The sequence below is a fragment of the Cololabis saira genome, chromosome 16 (genome assembly GCF_033807715.1).
Source record: "Cololabis saira isolate AMF1-May2022 chromosome 16, fColSai1.1, whole genome shotgun sequence".
Lineage (NCBI taxonomy): Eukaryota > Metazoa > Chordata > Actinopteri > Beloniformes > Belonidae > Cololabis > Cololabis saira.
The window spans coordinates 14934898-14953318 of record NC_084602.1 but is presented as its reverse complement, the minus strand read 5'-3'; the positions used below and the strand labels follow the sequence as shown (position 1 = coordinate 14953318).

The 18421-nt window shown below is 42.4% G+C and overlaps 2 protein-coding genes across 2 annotated transcripts; one reads left to right on the top strand and one right to left on the bottom strand.

Annotated features, from left to right (window-relative positions):
- The first annotated feature begins 1555 nt into the window (after positions 1-1555).
- LOC133462896 (tumor necrosis factor ligand superfamily member 10-like) lies at positions 1556-9880 on the top strand. Its single transcript, XM_061744397.1, has 6 exons — positions 1556-1837; positions 3858-4001; positions 4267-4312; positions 4410-4526; positions 5575-5807; positions 6765-9880. Exons 1-6 carry the CDS (start codon positions 1724-1726, stop codon positions 6972-6974), a joined length of 864 nt encoding a protein of 287 aa, XP_061600381.1. The 5' UTR covers positions 1556-1723; the 3' UTR covers positions 6975-9880.
- A 70-nt stretch (positions 9881-9950) lies between these two features.
- Positions 9951-15446, bottom strand: msl2a (MSL complex subunit 2a). Its single transcript, XM_061743804.1, has 3 exons — positions 14714-15446; positions 12035-13428; positions 9951-11766 (listed from the first exon to the last, which is right to left on the bottom strand). The coding sequence occupies exons 1-3, from the start codon at positions 14835-14837 to the stop codon at positions 11464-11466; spliced, it is 1821 nt and encodes a 606-aa protein (XP_061599788.1). The 5' UTR covers positions 14838-15446; the 3' UTR covers positions 9951-11463.
- Positions 15447-18421: the final 2975 nt, after the last annotated feature.

The following is an 18421-nucleotide window of genomic DNA, read 5'->3' as shown; positions in this document are numbered from 1 at the left end:
CTTTGGTCTTGAAGTTTGTTTATATGCAGGTTTGTGAACTTTAGCTGCATTTCTGTATTCTCTTTAGAAAAGAGCGGTTTCCTGAAAACAAAATATTAAACCATTTTTGCTCAGTCTTCCTCTAAATGTGCTGTCATTGAGCTTATACGATGAACTTGCTTGGATGTCCACTCTCTGTTATGTTTTATCCTTTGCGAATAATCTCGATTCTGAACACTGAACTACAAATTTTGGAACAATTCTCTAAACTCTTTCCAGATCTATGTAAAACAATACTTGCTTTTCTTAGGCCATTGCTTACCTCTTTCCCTCTTGGCATTGTGTTAACAACACACATCTGAATGTTTCAAACCAGCAAAGATTGGCCAGTCTGCAGCCTGCTGATGATCAGTTCCACAGGTGCTGATGATTAGCCACACCTGGCTGTAACCTGCCCTCTTAAATCCTAAAGAGGGGCAACTTAGACTTACTTTTTTTGTTGTTTTTATTATCTAATGGCAAGATGAAATAAGTTATAGGTTGTTATTCATCTGAAGCCAAGATCACTTTTGTAGCCTATTACGTTATTTAAACAGAAAAAAAATGCTACTAACTTTTGCACAAGTTATAGGCCTTCATGAATAAGACTATGCGAGTTAATAAATAAGTCATGGTCAGTCTTGAGAAAAATTTTCATGTTTAGACTTTTTAGCTCATCGTTGAGTCTCAAAGTTTACGGAAGAGTATTAGGGCCATGCAGGAGAAAAAACATTTGAGAGGGGAAAGTTTGTTTTTTTTCCCCCATTTTTTTCCCCATTTTATCACCCAGTGCTCCTACCTAACAGTCCTGTGCATTGCCATCCTCTACCAACCCCGGGTGGGCCCCACACTGAGCTCAGGTCTCCTCCTTAACCTAAGGAGTGAGCAGGCATATTGTGCACTTCGAGAAAAAAGTCAATGTCGAGGAAAAAGTCGAAATGTCGAGATTAATGTTGAAATAGCCATTTCAAATAAAGGCTTTTTATATTTGAAGAAGAGTACCTTGGATTTTTCTTCTTTTTTTGATGTCAAGATTAATGTTGAAATACAATTTCGAGAAAAAAGTCGAAATTTCGTGAATAAAGTCGAAATTTCGCCTTTGTTCTCTCGACATTTCAACTTTGTTCACGAAATTTGACTTCAACATTATTCTCGACATTTAGACTTTTTTCTCAACATTGACTTTTTGTTTAACATTTCGACTTTTTTCTCGAAATTGTACTTCAACATTAATCTCGATATTTCGACTTTTTTCTCGACATTTCAACTTTTTTCTCGAAGTGCATAATTAAAAAAAAAATCCTCCTCTAAAATATTATTTTTATTTTTCTCCTGCCTGGCCCTAATACTCTTCCGTACAAAGTTACCTAATTCTGACACCACTTTAAAGCCTGAATTATGGTTCCACGTTAAATCGACGCAGAGCCTACAGCGTATGGTACGCGGCGACGCTCACCATACGCCGTAGGCTTTAACGCAGAACCATAAATCAGCCTTAAGCCGCGTCTCCAGCAGCCTGCGGGCTCCGTGGCCTTCCTGTGTGGAGCAGCATGAGGAAGTTGCTCCACCTCCCAGCTGCGGCCGCCGCGCTGCTCCCTCCCTCGGAGCTGCAGAGCCTCCTCTCACTCGGCGTCTCTCTCCAGCTCCTTCCTTACCTCTTTCCTTACCTCTCCGGACCTCGGCTCGCGTCTCCGCCGGCGGTGACATGGCCATTTCCATCTCCGTGCAGGCGCTTGGGCTCATCGTGCTGGCTACAGTCCTCCTGCAGACCATCGCTGTGGCCGTCAGCTTCATGTACTTCAACAAAGTCCTCAGCTCGGTAAGATCTGGACTTTCTTTTAATCCCGGAGTTAAAGGCATCGGTGGTAAACCTGAACCGACCCATTTACCGCAGATATTAGGAGGGTGAACATGTAACAAGGTATAACCAAGAAATAGCCTACCACTGAACTTTACTGGTTGCACCAGCACTAATATTTGAGTACATGCTTTAAGTTGGTTAAATAACTTTGTAAAGTCCCTGCTGTTTAAGGCTGAACAATGAAAGAGGAGAAAGTATGCTGGCAGATAACGTGAAACAATAGGAGGAAATGAAACTGGCTCCTGCTGAATGGGCTGTAACTCCTAAATGCAACAAATGTCAAGTTCAAGTGTGGCTCCAAAACGTGTAAAAGTTGGAAAACGGCCCTGAAAGCGACATTGGTGAACTGGTTTGTTATTGAGTGACGCACCTGAGAGCACTCAGGAGTTAATGAGCCATCACCCTGCAGTCACCAGGGGCAGCAGCGAGGCCGCGGGGGCGTTTCCTCAGGACGGGGACAACCAATCAGATGTCTTCCCTCTTGCTGGGGGGCGGGGTGAGCAGGTTGTGTAGCTGCACTTTGATTGGCTGATGCTTTGTCTTAAAGGAGACCTATTATGGCATATAATACCTATTTTAAACAGGCCTTGAATGTCTTAAAAACAAGCTTTTGATTGTTTTTGCTAAATAAATTAGAAATTCAGCCTCTGAGTCATGTCTTTATCATCCCAGTCTCTAACCTCATTATCAATGTGGGATTCTGAGTGGGCGGGGCTATGATAATGAGGCTCTGTGCTGATTGGCTGCCTGAATGACGCGATACACCGCTAGGAAAAAATGGACGAAGCTCCGGCAAGCGGAGTTAGTTGTGGGCGTGGTTTCATGCATCGGAGGCCAACCTATGTAAATTGCATTTTCGTTACGTAACGACGGGAGAAGAATCTGAACGGCTCGTAGAAGCCACGAGAAGCCAAGAGAAAACATGTTTTTCATAATAGGTTCCCTTTAAGCCTGAAAAGTTTGAACTTTTCCAGTCCTGACCCCTGGTCTCACCCGGGGGCTGGAAGCCTCAGCACCATCAGGTCAACTTCTAGATTTGATTTAACACAGCTAGTACTCCCCAAAACTCGCCATAAATAGGGGGAGGACCGCTTTGAACCTCGGGTCTTAATTTGTGTAGCAGGCTGGAGGAAAGTTAATTTGGTTGTTCGTGGTACGGCAAGGGCTTGTTAGAAGCACCAACTATGGAGAGTTGCAGTGCTTGTGCTAAATCAGCCAAGCGCGGGTCCCAGCACACTTGGAAGGGTCCTGAAATTATCCTCCTTGTCTCCGGGCTCCTTCGGCCCATTCCACGCCGGAGAAGCTGCGGAGGTACCGGCTCAGATCTGCAACAGGTTCACTCTATGGATGGTGAGCAAGAGCCACCTGCTGCTTAGCTAAGCTTTGTCCTCGGACCCTTCCAGGCAACTATTTTTTTTAAACTGCCTGTATTTTATTTCTGCTGCAAACTAGGACATTTTACCATGTGGGTCAATAGAGATTGGCCTTGTTTTGGAGGAAGCTGCCAGTGGTCGCTCAAGGAGCAACACATCTTCTTACTTCCACATTGACTTCAATCTGGAACCAGGAATGTTGTCACATAGACGCCATGAACCCAGAACTCGCCCACTTAAATTCAATGGACGGTACATTTTTACCAAACGTCCTGCAGTTTTCTGCTGAAAGTGTTAGTTTTGGTTTCATTGAAATAAAGGTTTTGTCAAAACTGGAAAAAAACTGCTGACAAACATAAAGGGGTTTAACAGGAAGGACCTGGCCAATATATAAAATACAACTAAAAGCAAACATTTTGTCATGTTTGGACTTTTTAAAAGTATTTTCTCATGTAATTGGTTAGTTTTTAGTCAGTTTAAACTTTAAGGTGTACAACATATTTTTGTCTGCGTTTTAAAGGTAAACAGTTTGTCTCTTTACAGAGAAGCTCATTTGACACAAGCATGAATTAACAAGCTGATGTATTGTTGTTACACAATTTCAGATGCAGGAGAGTTTCTCCCGGAGCAGCGTGTCCTGTCTGGTAAACGCAAAGCTGGACTTGGAGTTTGAGGATCCACCAACAGAGGACAAAAAAAGTGACCCCTGTTGGCAGGTCACAAAACAGCTCCACTATCACATAGAGAAGGTTTTGATTTATCCTTTGTTTTATCTAACATATGCAAGGTTAATCATTTATTCTTAAATATTTTCAAACCACAGGGTGCCAATAGCCCTTTAATATTAGTCATGAATTTCCACATTGCTGAATCACTTGATCCGATCCATTTGCCCCCCCCCACGTTGTCGGAAGTGATATTACTTCATTGAGTGGCTTTAAATCTACTTTCCATTTACTTTTACTCACTGTTTCCCCTGCTTGTTCTTGTGTTTTCGTTTTTTTTTTTTGTCAGAAGATTGCTGACAGATTCCAGAGGGAGATATCCACTGCTATGAGAAGTAAGAACAATGCCACCATTGAATCCTAATGGGCTTTTGTATGACCTTTCCCACCAAAAATGCCCTGTGTGTTTCGTTTGTGTTTGGGTTTCTGCAGATAAGCTGACGGGAGCGCTGCCTGTACTGCACCCCGGGGTCCGAGGGGTCCCACTACCTAAAGTCGCTGCTCACGTAACCGGCGTAGCCTCATCGCCGACGTCGCCAGCAGATGAAAGTGAGGAGAATTTAACTTAACTGGAAGCAAAATATCTAGAATAATCTGCAGTGTCCTGGAGCACATTAAGTGGCAAGGAATGGTACACTTTTCACTCGACAGATGATTTGTTCACATTCACACACAAGCCCTCCCTTTGCCCCCTCCCGGGGCAAAGGTGAGGTATTGGCTTCTAGGCATCTCAGACTGAGGATGATTCAGTTACCTCCTCATACCTGTGTCTGTCAGGACCTGCAGATGTGCAGCTGCATTTCCCATAACCTCGGGTGACACACATGTAAAGTGGACGGAAACAAAGACGGAGCAATGACATCAATCCACAAGCACCATAAAACTTTAAATGCTATTTTTGCAGCTACATTATTGCAAAATTATTGCAATGCACACTCTGCCTTGTATCTAAACCCAAAAAGAATAGTGAAGGTTAAAAACTTGATAATAACTTGACCTAAGGCAATACCCCTTACTGTGCTATAGGGAACTGATGAATCCCTGAATTACACATCTAAATCACAGTAAAGTGATAATTATCCAACCATTAAACTTTACCATGCAGTCTTATCAGTTCTGTTTGGGTTTAGTTGAGCTACTCAGATACAAGCAGATTTCTTAAAATCCACTGAGATTTTTTTTCACATCAAAAATAACCACGTTGATATAAAGTAAGGGCGCAAACAAACTCGCTGCACTCGCCACTTTGTTTGTGTAGTTCTTCATATAACCACTGGGGGGAGCCAAAGTCAAGTTCTAAATCTTCACCTAAATAGGTTTATAGATTGTCAAGATATTCACCATTAAATATAAAATCTTTCATGATTTTTTTTTTTTTTTTACCCTTTTGTTTCATTTTTTTCTAAACATGTGAGTGTTACGCTGCCAAAGAATCTAAAATAAGCAGCAACCCGTGGCTGAGCCTTCCACATCCACTGTTTTGTGGGTGCATCTATAAAAATTTGCTGCCTGTGTTCAACACTGCTCTCTGCCCTTCCTTTGTACTGAATGTCTGTGTGTGTTTGCTCCTGCGTGTTTGTTACTGGCACGGTTGCAGGCCTGCTGAGCGGCAGGGGATATTTTGGGGAGCGCATAAGAGCGTGGGAGGGCCAGAGAGGACTGTCCTTCCTGCAGAACATGGAGCTGAGGGGGGGCGACCTGCTGGTGCCCAAAGCTGGCCTCTACTACATCTACGCCCAGACCTATTTCAGACTCCCCTCCATAGGGGACACGGATGGGGAAGCAAAGGAGGAAGAGGGAGCAGAGCTTATGCAGTACATCTACAAAAAGGTCAGGATTCATTTATCCACTTGAAAGGCAGAGTGGGCACCTTTTTTTTTTTTTTTGTTTGTTTGTTTGTTTGTTTTCTGGTTGTTTTTTTTCCAACTAGTGTAGATAATACTTTTTTCAAAGCATTTAACTCTCGCACTTCCTCGAATGAACAAAACGGAAGTGAAAAGTTTGAGATGAAGATATGCTCTTGAATCACTGACTACGTTTACATGCAGTCAAAATTCGGGTTATTGCTAATATTCCGGTTACTGAAACATTCGGAATATTCCGTTTACATGTGTGAGAAAACAGGGTTATCTTTGTATACATGGTAATTAATAATTCAGGATATCCCGATCAAACCAGCGACGCGCGGACAACGTGATGACGCAATTACCGTCATTTCCGCTTCTTCTTCCTGTATCCAAATTCAAAACAAATGCTGCGTCGCGCAACTTTTCGCTCACCTTCTTGTAAATCTCACTATCCCGGTACTTTGTACCGTCTACAAATGCCAAAATATTCATATCCTTTATTACATTTATGAAGTGATTAGTCTCCTCCTCACTCCAAAAGTGTGGCGTGGTCTTGCGTTTTTCCGTGTTTATAAGAACTTCCTGGACTCAAAAGACCAGGATTCCTTGTGAACAGAGCTTGCGCAGAAAACAAATTCATGTTCCGTTTGATCGGGATATTCTGTTTGGCGTTTACATGACCCAATATTCGGGTTTTAGAAGGAGTAACCCAGGGGTCATATTCGGGTTTTTAAAAACCGGAATATGAGCAAATTCTGGTTATTCAAAGGGGTTATTGGTGTTTACATGGCCGTGCAAATTCGGGTTATTGCCAATAATCGGGTTTTAAAAGGGTTATTGTCTGCATGTAAACGTAGTCACTGTTGCATGTTAACGTGAGATTATAACGCAGCGCTTCATTTTTGACAGCTGTGATCTTGTTCTGTGATGCTCCCCACAGATGAGTTCCTACACGGGGCCCATCTTGCTGATGAAGTCCTCCCGGAGCGTCTGCTGGCTCCGCGGTCAGGAGCCCGGCCTGTTCTCGTTGCATCAGGCCGGCACTGCCTTCCTGCAGCCGGCCGATCGCCTCTTCATCACTGTCAGCAATGCCAGCGCCATGGAGATGGACGGGAGGGCGAGCTACTTCGGCGCTTTCCTGGTGGGATAGAGCAGAGGTCCGGGCCGGAAACGGCCGTTAGGTGGACCGAGATGTCGCGACTTTTCCTTGAGACACAGGTTGCTGTCTGAAGCTACAGGATTGGACGATGAGAAGAAATGAATGGAGAGAACTTCTTTTGGACCGCGGGTCTGCAGGACTATGATCAAACTAGAAAGAAGGCCCAGTTATTTATGAGCGGTGGTTTCAGCCCGTCCTCTTTCCTGATGGTAAACGGAGGGGGCTACACGGGGGCGGTACCAGGGGGGGCAGTGCCCACCCACGGACATGCTCTGCCCACCCAAGGAAAACTGGATGTAGTGTTGACGGCAGTCTGGGCACGACAGTGATATCCCATTCATCTATTACTGTGTATGTATGTAGGTGATTAGTGGATTCACTGTCATGTAGAGTGAACTCTCCAATGAGCACTGTTGAATCACAAAGCTCCCACCCCTGCCACTGCTGAGCGAGCTGAGTGGGTCAGTAGTGTCGTCAGCTCTGCGTTTCTGTCGCTATATTTAGCGACTTTTCAGACCCCCCTAAGACTCTTTTTCAAAAAAGCGACAATTCAAGCGACTTTATCTGGTGTCATTGGAAACTTTTGGAGACTCTGACATGAAAGTGTTACGCCCCGTTGCCGGGGAAAAGATAAAAATAAAAAAAGACGCGAGCACAACACGTTGCAGCCAGTGTGTATTGTTCATCCGTTCACCATCACGTTACACTGATTCTCATTCAACACGTCAAACAGGCATTTTCAATCAATCACCGAGCAGCGCTGTTACTGTTTGCTGTTGGCCAGGCAAAACAGTTGAACCCAGAACCCACGATCGATCATTGTTTTAACCTTTTTAACTCCTTTTAACACATGAAAACAATTAATTACAAATTTCTTTTTTAACTCTATTATAACCATGACACACGCACAGAGCAAAGTAGCATGCAAAATGAAGTTGTGGTTGCAAGACCAATGTTAATGGATAAACTGCCAACTGATGTGAACCTCTCTGAAGCTTGCAAATGCATTCAGCAGTACAAAGATGCATTTCCCATCTTGCACAGACTGTATGTCACTGCACTAATCATTGGTGTGTCTTCAGCTGCATGTGAAAGCTCTTTTTCAACATTAACCCACATTCTCACTCCTCTGCTGCATTCACGGAAGAGAGATTTAGTCATTTTGGCCCATGAGAAAGAGATTACAAGGAATCTTGACATGAATAGATTTGTGACAGAATTTGCCGAGATCAGCCGCAGACTTGTCCCGTAGATGGTACCTGGGATAATAAGGATTTACTCTGTAACCTAACCTGTTGCTTTATTACCTGCACATCTCATTATGTTCTAAGTTCTACCTTTGTGTCTTTTCCTCCTCTATCACCTTAGAAAAAAACAAAACAAAACAAAAAAAATGTTATCGCCTGCATGTTCATATGTTCAGTTATGGATTTATTTGAGAGAGGAGAAAACAAAACATGTTTTAAGGTGCAGTAGGCCTACGCTGGATTTTGCACTAGTTGAGCATTGCGACTTTTTTTTTTGCCCTTCCCCGGGTAAGACTAATGCCCACCCACACCTGGCATCCTGGTAACACCACTGGTGCTCCATGACAGATAAAGCGGGCATCACTACAGTACACACAGATTGTATGTTGTGGATGCCCCCGTAGAGGGAAGAGCAACGTCTTTTGGAGGTGAAGAAGTCAGGAGTTGAACTCCTCCTTTGAGGTGATGACCAATCGACACAGATGTTGTTAGTGAAGTTTTCAATGTGTTTATTGAATTTCTTTTGTGAAATGTCCGGGGAGATGGACTGTCGTCCCCGGAGCCTTAAAGCGAAGAACTGACCGAGCAGAAATATTCAGTGTTTTTAGAGTGAACACATCCTGCCTTTCCCACATACCTGACAAGTGTTGAATAACTGTTGTACTTTATCTCAGGGTGGAAGAAAGATAAAATCTTTAAGCTTATAGTTGGAGTTTAGCACCGTGAGGTAATGTTCCACGTCCTTAGTAAATGTCTTACCTTTCATGCTAAATAAAAGCAGTCATTTTCTAACCACAAATCTCAATCCGTCCCTAGCTTCGCTGTTAAAACTATAAGCTTTATTTGGGTTGAGGAGGCTGACACCACCTCCACCTGTAAAACCCAACTTAAAACATTTGTTTAGTAAAGCCTCTAGTTGGTGTAAACTTTAGTGTGTTAGGCCCAGTAGATCTGCTGCCATAGGCCTACGCTGCAGGGGGGCACCACTGAACAGTGCCCCTCACCCCTTCTTCCTCTCTTTCCTTTCGTCAGATGGACCCTCCGTTATTTATTAGAAGTATCTCATCACCATAATTGTTCCCCATTGTTCTTGTAGTTTGTTGTGCTGGTCTGCCCCCCTCCTTTTTTCTTCTATTCATGTTTGCAGGCCAGAGCTTCAGGAGCTGCATGCTGCCCTGCAGTCCCCCCTCTGATCATCCCACTGCTGCTGCCACCTGTCTCCTGTCTGCATAGATGTCTGTTGGATACTTACTGACATCCTGACCTGCAGTTCCACACTATAACCACCCCAGTGTCTGCTGTCTACATCTGTTTATAATCCCTGTAGTGCACCAGCTAAGCATTGTGTCTGTCTCTCCTTTCTCTGTTCTTCATTCTCTGTCTGTTCTCTCTTTTCCTGCTCTGCCCAGCTGGCCTCCGGCAGGAGGGTCCCCCCTTATGATCCAAGTCCTGCTCAAGGTTTCTTCCCTCCTAAAGGGGAGTTTTCCTGCCACTGTTTGGCTTAACGTTTTTCTCCCCCTAGGGGAGTTTCTACCAGTCATTGTATATGTAATAATTGCTCGGGGGTCATGTTCTCGGTCTCTGGAAAGCGCCTAGAGAAAACTTGTGTTGTAATAGACGCTATATAAATAAAACAATTGAATAATGAAACTTAGAGCTGCCTTGTGAACATAACTTGTCTATGGTCATTGGCTATTTTGCGCACAAAAAGACACAAAGCTGAAAAAGTAAAAAACTATCATTTAATTCATGTTGTCTTACATGTCTCCATAATATGGCAGTGAACATTTCAGCAAAACGTGCCACTCCTTTAACAAATGTTTACATTAATAAAAAAAAAATATATATCAAAAACTAATCGGGGTTCAAGTAATGCCCAAAAGAAATGCAATCAGCAACATACACACAGAATAATGGGTCATACTTGCTTATCAACCTTTAATCCACCTGCTACATCCTGTTCGTGGAGAACCCACGCGTTTGCAACCCATAGTCTTCTTTCTTCAGTCTTTTCTTTTGGTTTTGGTCACTGCGACTGAACCGACAAACATATTGTAATTACAGCTGAGATTGTAAACACAAAGGCAGACAAAAACGTGAGATTGTGAACGAAGGGAGGGGTCCGTTGTGGCTTAACCAAAAGACACCGTTACCAAAACTAAAACACTTTATCAAAAATAATCTTTGACCACTCGGGACATTTCAACCGTGTAGTGGGAAGAAACATTGTTAAAGGATATTTTGTCTTCTTTACGACAACCTATGGCTTCAGTTTTTCTCTACACAGTCACGTACGATCCTATAAGTCAAAACACGAATTATTTAGAGAACAGTGAGTTACAGTTTGTAATGGCAATACTTTAAGGAACTACACGTGGGGGCAGGAAGGCTCCTTGCTGGAGTTTCTATTGCTATGATAAAGGTTTTAGATGTAATTTGAGCAATCAAACTAAGTGCTAATGACCTCCAAACCCGCCGAGACTAGAGTTAATCTCAGCAGGTGAACACACAAAACTTGGAGCCAGCCGAGTGCTTTTATATGATCTCCCTGCATGTGCAATGCCTGCATCAGTGAAGTTCATTAAGACAAATTATTTGAACATCAGACAGTACTTGGATTGAGTGAATGAATGAGAGAAAGAGTATAAAGTCTTGTGTCAGACGATCTCCATAAATTATTCACAAGAGCCGTTCACAGCAAAAGTGTGAACGAGATTAAGGATTAGTAAAGTATGACCTGATACCAATAATGCATTTCTGTGATGGATTATTCAAAATGGGGAACCGTGACATAATGATCCGTCTTTAGTTGGCATTATGCTCCAAATTAAAAAAAAAAAAAAAGTAAACTGCATGCACATATATTTATGTGCATGCAACTCCTTTGTGTGTTGATTGCCTCTTACAGTATGTCTGCGGTCTATGAAGAAAAAAAAAAAAAGCACCTCTGAAGTACAGAACATCCTTTGAACATAGTACAAGTGTTTAACTACATACAGGCAACAACACACACCAGCACACAGGCACGATACAGGAGGCTTTGGCACACCCATGCTAGTCTTACTACTCAACGTTTTCCAACACAGAAGAAGAGCAGGTTACAGAACGGGAGAGACCCATAGCTGCCTTAGACTTCCTCCCTTCCGGAGGAGATACAGACTCTCTGACAGACACAACGATCAATCGTCACATTCAATCGGCACCGAGCTGTCTATTTTGGGAGTCCCAGCCTCTCATCCAATCAGCAGCTCCAGGCTGTCCTCATAGTTGGGATCTTGTGAGGGGCTGGTGGACAGGAAGGCAGTGGTCACGGGGGATCCCGTTGCAGTGGCGACATTAAGGATGGTGTTGTGGCGGATGGTGGCGCTTGTTGGATTGCGTAGCGCCGCGGCTGCTGTGATGCTGGTCAGGTTGATGCCGAGTGTGAGCCGTGTCTGTTCTAAGGCCTTCTCTGGCACGGCGAAGGCCTCGAGCTTCTTCTCTCCGTTTGCCATGTAAGAGTTCTGACAACCTCGACAGATACAATCTAGACATGCCTGAGAAACATGAGAGTAAATGGAAAATATTATTCATCTCGCACTCCCATGACATAACATCCTTTTTTTTTTAAAAACAGGTTTAGCTGGGCCAACAGTTCAGGTTCACAACGACTCAACGTTTAAAACAAAACAAAGAATAAGCGCAAAATTACAAACAAAAACACAGTACACTGCATGTGATGATGGTATTACTGGATATATTTAGTTTGCAGGCATTTAAAATCAGTAAAGCCAAAGATTTGCTACACTCAATGGTTTCTCTCACCTTGCGGTTTGAGTAACAGGGACAACGTTGCCCTCTGCAGGTCAACACAGATGGATTCTGCGTGGCTCTGCCACACTTACAGCCCTTTTTCTCCACCGGCTTCTTATACGGGGGCCTGACAGGTGCTGCGGACACCAGGCAACCTGGCATCGGGCGCTGGTCTTTGCTTCGGTCCTTGGACTTGGAGCCTCCGCTGCTGCGGGCCTTCGCATGGGGCTTCTTGGGGTTCTGATCCACTTGCTTCCTGCCACCTTTACTGTGGTTCTGTACAGGGCGACTGGGCTTGGGAGATGCGCCATTGAGAAGCGATGAGTATGTGTGCGCTGGTACGGTTAGGGGAGGTGTAGGCAATTTTGTGTGCACAGTCTGTGGGGGGTTTGGACAGTTTACGTTTGAAGAGGAGCCCTGCAGGATGGAGGTGATGGGGAGAGGTTTCACCTTCTCCCTGTCACTTTCTGAACGAGATCGCTTGCGGTTAAGGCGGACTGGCAGGAGCTTGGAAGCTGAGGGATGATCAAAGGAAGATGTGTGTATGTGAGCGCCGTGGTCTGTCACTGCGTTAGTCCTCTCAGTGTGAATCTGTGTGTAGTTGTGGGCTGTATCCAGTTGTATGTACATTTGAGTGTGTGCTCTGTCCGTTGTTATGTGTGTGTGAGTCCTATCTGGCTGCGTGTGAAGAGAGTCTCGACCAGGTTGGAGGGGATCCAATGTCTGTAACACCTCCTCTACACTGAGGAGCAACACTTCTCCTTCCTCCAACTCCTTGCTACTAGATTCCCTGAGTGAGCACACAGTGCCTGGTATTGGGGCTAAAGAGGCAGGTGTCAGACTCAGCTCCAGACCACAAGCACTATCGGATACTGACACGCCTGCAGGTGGCTGTTCTTCTACCAGCTCACATACTTCCAACTCAGGGGAAGAGGGAACAACATCTTCTAATGCTTGTCCATTACATTCCTGTGGTCCGTTATAAGAAGGAGGGTCAGAAGAGGAGCTTTGGGGAACAGCTGAGAGCTCTGCGGGAGCCGGTGGTGCTTCTGTGGGGGTTAGGGACTCAGGAGCAGACAGGATCACATCTTCTACTAACAAGTCTTCTGTGTCCTCTGCCTCCTCTTTGTGTGACATCAGCACCTCCTCTAGCAAGGTCATGACCTCTGGAGATCCTCCGACGTGGCTGCTGACTGACTGCAGCAACGGTGAATGGGTGACATAGAGGCAGAGCTTCCTGTAGCACTCCACAAGTAAAGAGAGCTGTTTGTTCTCCTGGAAGCAGGAATAGTCCCTACAGCGATTACACGATGGCCTGATCTGCATCTTCAGGCCTTTACAGCCCAAGCAGACATAATGCTGACACTCTGGGTGCGTTGGAGAAATTGGATCCTGGAGCAATTTACCTTGAACAAAAATAAACAAATAAATACATTGTTTGCTTTTTATTAGGCATTCTCCAATGCATAGTGTAATAGCTGGGCAGTGGCTATTTAGTGAAGATTCAACCTCAGTGAGCTTTATAGAAGTCCTTGTTATCAGTGGAAATGCAGTGTCTTTATTACCACTTAATGTGACTAAGTATTTGAAAATGATCAAACACACTATAACCACCTGAAACTGGTGTTTTACCATGAAAAACAAACTTTATACGTCTTATTTATTGACTCTTAGCATGTCAGGGGATTATTTTCCACAATACCATAGTGACATAAGCAATCCCCAATGTTCATATTATTAGCATTTAGAGCCAACAGACTTCCAATACTGGTTCAATATTTTTTTATGAATACATAAATGATAATAACAAAAGCAGAGTCACAATTGGATATTATAGCCGAAATGAAATGTATCATTCTGTCAATACCTCCTGTCTGGTCCGTGTACTTCGCGGCCATCAGTTTTTTGTTTTGAAATGACAAAATAAAAATAGAGAAATAATCCAAAATAATCCGTTTCCCATATTTTGTTTTGATAATAAAAAACGGAAAGTTATCCATTATCCATTATCCGATTTCATTGATGTGTTTGAAAATCGAAATTGGGAATTAAAACAGCAAATGGAAAACTCTTTTCTCTATTTCCTATTCCTATTCGCTGCCCAATTTCAATTTTCAAACACATCATCAATGAAATCGGATAACGGATAACGGATAATGGATAACAATCAGTTGTCCGTTTTTTATTATATTATATATTTTTTATTATATAAAAAAAAGATGGGAAACGGATGATTTTTGATTATTTCTCTATTCTGTCATTTCAAAACAAAAAACGGATGGCCGCAAAGTACACGGACCCTGTCTGCTAATGAAAGCTGTGTCTGCTTTGATATTTCACTGGCTGGAGCAGTGCGAGTAAATAAAGCCTGACTAGAAACCACATGGCTCTGCAGCAGCAGCACAACAACAGGAGTCATCTGTCTTGTCAAGAGGACAGACGACTGGAGGCTGATTTATGGTTCCGCGTTACACCGACGTAGAGCCTACGGCGTAGAGAACGCGGCGACGCGTTCCATACGCCGTAGGCTCTGCGTCGGTTGCTAAGGAGACCACTGTAACGAGCGAGAGAGACTCACGCCCACAGACATTTCACTCAATACGGCTAAACAGGATTTAAGATTCAAAAGCAGATACGAGTTCAAAAAGACAATGTTTATACTGTTTTGCTATAAACCCCTGTGGTTCTTACCGCAGACGAGGCAGGCGAGCGCCTGCCGCAGGCAGGGCAGCAGCCGGTACATCTCTGCCAGGGAGCCCTGCAGCACGGCCCGGCTGGCCGACACGTACAGGGCGGTCGCTCGGGCGGGATTCATGTCGGTGCACCCCTCACCGGGGAAATACTGCTGGTTTAGGGGAGATCCGGGGTCTACACACCCAAGTCTTTAGGAAATGAGGGGGGGATTACTCACTCCAGTACGTGAAGGCAGAGCTATATACACATAAATGACAGATTATGAGCAGCGATCATGATGATCAGCGAGCTGCCCCGACACTGCAGCAATGATCAATAGGTTAGCATGCTGTTAGCTCACACACCAGCCCGATGTTCTCCACAAATGCTCCATGGGGGGTCGGGGGGGATCCAACGCTGACGGATAATTCACGAGCTGCACGGGCTACAGTCGCACATTGTTTGGTTGTAATCCGGCCCGCGCTGGATGTAAACAAAGCTAGCGGGCTGGCGCTAGCATGGCTAGCCCAGGCAGCTAGCGAGGACTCGGACCACCGACCCCGCGGCCCGCCTTATGCCGCACACGGCGCCTCGGAGCGCAGGCTGCAGCCCCAGCTCGTGCGGGTTTGGTACGTTTTGCTGTGATACTTTGCGAGCGGCGACCGGAACATAGCTAGCTGAACGTTTTACAAACGCATCAATCAATGCGAATTTCCACTTTTCCTCATATCAACCCTCTCGGCAGCAGCGTCATCTCGCGAGACTTGGACCAGTTACCCTGGTTACCGTCGGTGCTCAGGCTCAGGAGCTGGATGACAACACAGTGCACATCTATTTCACTTTCTCACACTCACACACACACACACACACACACACACACACACACACACACACACACACACACACACACACACACACACACACACACACACACACACACACACACACATACTATGGAGGAAATTAAATAAATAAATACATCATTAATTAATTAAAATGGTAATGAAATATATCATTAGTTAATTAAATGTGTCATTAATTAATTAAAATTAGAATTAAATATGTCTTTAATTAATTAAAATACAATTCATTTTAGGTAAAAAAATATTATTTCCGTATTTAATTAATTACACATTTAATTAATTAATTATATATTTCATTACCATTTTAATTAATTAATGATGTATTTATTTATTTAATTTTGGCACAAATAATCCTCCATAACACACACATATATATATATATATATATATATATATATATATATATATATATATATATATATATATATATATATATATATATATATATATATATATATTAGGGGTGTAACAATATATCGTGCCACGAAATTTCGCGATACAAAAACGTCACGAAACGTGTCGTGGAGGTGACAACCTGTATCGCGATATTGGGTTATTAATTTTAATCTATTGTGTTGACTAGAAACGCGCATCCGACCGCGACCGCTGCCGCAGCCGCGACCGCGCGGACCAAAATATTACTCCGCTCAGAAGAAAGTAGTCCCGTTTTGCGGTCCTGTTTTGAGCTCTGAACCTTTACTTATTTAAGTCTGGTGTAGAGTGAAGCCTTACCTTATTAAATTAAACCTTTTTGGGGTCGTGAGTAGGATAAACACGGGACAACTTCTGCGTGAGTTTGCGTGTACTTCAATGTCCGCTCAACAGCGTAGGATTTCAGAACATCAACACAGCACCTAGTGCCGTACTGTGGCGTATCACTCCGCCCAATCTAAAACAAACTAATCACTACAGATAAACTGACTAGTGTCATTATAGTCCCTGATTTACATCAGAATATAAAGAATATATTTATAAAATAATGAACCCTGAATTAACAAAATAACCTTCTTAACAAAAATAAATCTCCTCTTACACTTGTAAGGTGAGCATGAATCAATCTTTTGTATGATGTAAAATTGTATGTATTTATTTACTTGTATTTATTTATTCAATTTTAGTTGTTAAATTTCTGGAAAAGAAAAAATTCAAATCATACATGAGAGAAACTATTCCGTTTGTGGCCAAATATTTGTACTTGTATGAAACTGAAGATGCATAATGCAAACCTGACATTTAGTTTTAGTTCAGTTTGTGGAAAATGGTTGGCTTGGCTTTCTCTTTAAAACTTAAACAGTTATAAAGCATTACAAACTGTAACAATAGGGCAAACGCACAGCATTGTTTTGTATTATGTGTCTTTCAAATAAAAGTCAATTTTTTCCAGTCATATATTCCTCTATCAAGGTTGTTAAAAAAATACTGCTATAATATCGTATCGTATCGTTATCGTGACCTCAATATCGTGTATCGTACCGTATCGTGAGATTAGTGTATCGTTACACCCCTAATATATATATATATATCGTGAGTTGCGTCAGAAATTATTTGACAGGTGTAAGTAAGAATGTGGATTTGATGTGGGTAAGTGATGCTGAGAGGCTCAAATGGATTTTTGATTATAAAGTATTTGCACTTGCTGACTATTTAGAGAAAGCATAGGATAAACGAAGAAAAGTAACATATATGTGAAAATATCCATTCTGGGTTTTGTTGGGGAGAAAGAAATATTAAGTATTTTTATTTATTTTTATTTTTTTTAATTTGATTTATTTATTTATTTTGTTTTTCCGGTGTACATTGTGCAGCTCCCAATTAAGTGAGTGTGATATTGTATATTGATGATTTTCTGTTTCTGGTGTCTTATAATCCTGTAAGGGATGGGTCTTCGGACATGAAACAAAAATAAAACTCATTCATTCATTCATTCATTCATTCATTCATTCATTCATTCATTCATTCATTCATTCATTCATTCATTATATATACATATATAGAGAATGTTCTTTTTTAATTTCACCTAAACATATATGTGTTTTCAGATTTATTACATTCTTTGTCTATTATGTGTCTTGTGATGAAAATCAGATCACTTCTGATTGCAGTTACTGCAGACACCCAGTTAATTCCTAGATATTCAAATTATTCATCGAAAAACATTAAAACTTTGACAACAACACCTCTGGACTATCTCCAGACCCTCTGATTCTATCATTGGGATATTTAAAGACGTTTCAAACTACAATCTTGGGCTGGCTCAAGCAAATATAGTCCAGGACCAACTGGAGATTGTTTGAAAATCTACTCACTATATCTCAGAGTTAACTCACACAATGTTTTTATACAAATCAAGTGTTTCATGTTTGTGAAATAACACAGAGAGACACACTCAAGAGGATGACCAGAGTGTTGGCTTTTTATGATGAAACGATGAAGGTGAACTTGCAGACACATAAAATGTTCAGGGGCCAGCAAACATGCTTAGAGAGTGGTGTGTGCGTGACGTCTTCTGGATTCATTTACATCAAATGCAGATCAGCTGTGACTTGGAACATTCATTCTACACCGATAAAGACAATTGTGACTTCATTCAATCATTATTTTTTTTTTTTTATTGAAAATGTATTGTTTACGACAATAAGGCATAGAAACAATAACAATCACACAAGGCACATAGAAGATAACAAACAAAATATTGAAAATTATAATTAACATAAATAATAAGTAAATAAATGAAATAAATTCAGACGTAAAATAAATAAATGATAAGAAATAATATCACATTAGGGGTCCTCAAATATTTTCAGTTCTTCATATGTTCTGAGGATGGACAATGCCGTTTTTTTCCTCATTATTTTCAAAGCAT

Bases quoted from the DNA above. Each gene is read 5' to 3' on its own strand.
- LOC133462896 (XM_061744397.1), top strand. From the start codon at position 1,724: ATGGCCATTTCCATCTCCGTGCAGGCGCTTGGGCTCATCGTGCTGGCT. The intron at 4,002-4,266 runs GTTTTGATTTAT...TTTTTTTGTCAG, and splicing joins TCCACTATCACATAGAGAAG to AAGATTGCTGACAGATTCCA. The intron at 5,808-6,764 runs GTCAGGATTCAT...TGCTCCCCACAG, and splicing joins TGCAGTACATCTACAAAAAG to ATGAGTTCCTACACGGGGCC.
- msl2a (XM_061743804.1), bottom strand. From the start codon at position 14,837: ATGAATCCCGCCCGAGCGACCGCCCTGTACGTGTCGGCCAGCCGGGCC. The intron at 13,429-14,713 runs GTAAGAACCACA...TTTTTGTTCAAG, and splicing joins GCTCGCCTGCCTCGTCTGCG to GTAAATTGCTCCAGGATCCA. The intron at 11,767-12,034 runs GTGAGAGAAACC...CATGTTTCTCAG, and splicing joins CCTGTTACTCAAACCGCAAG to GCATGTCTAGATTGTATCTG.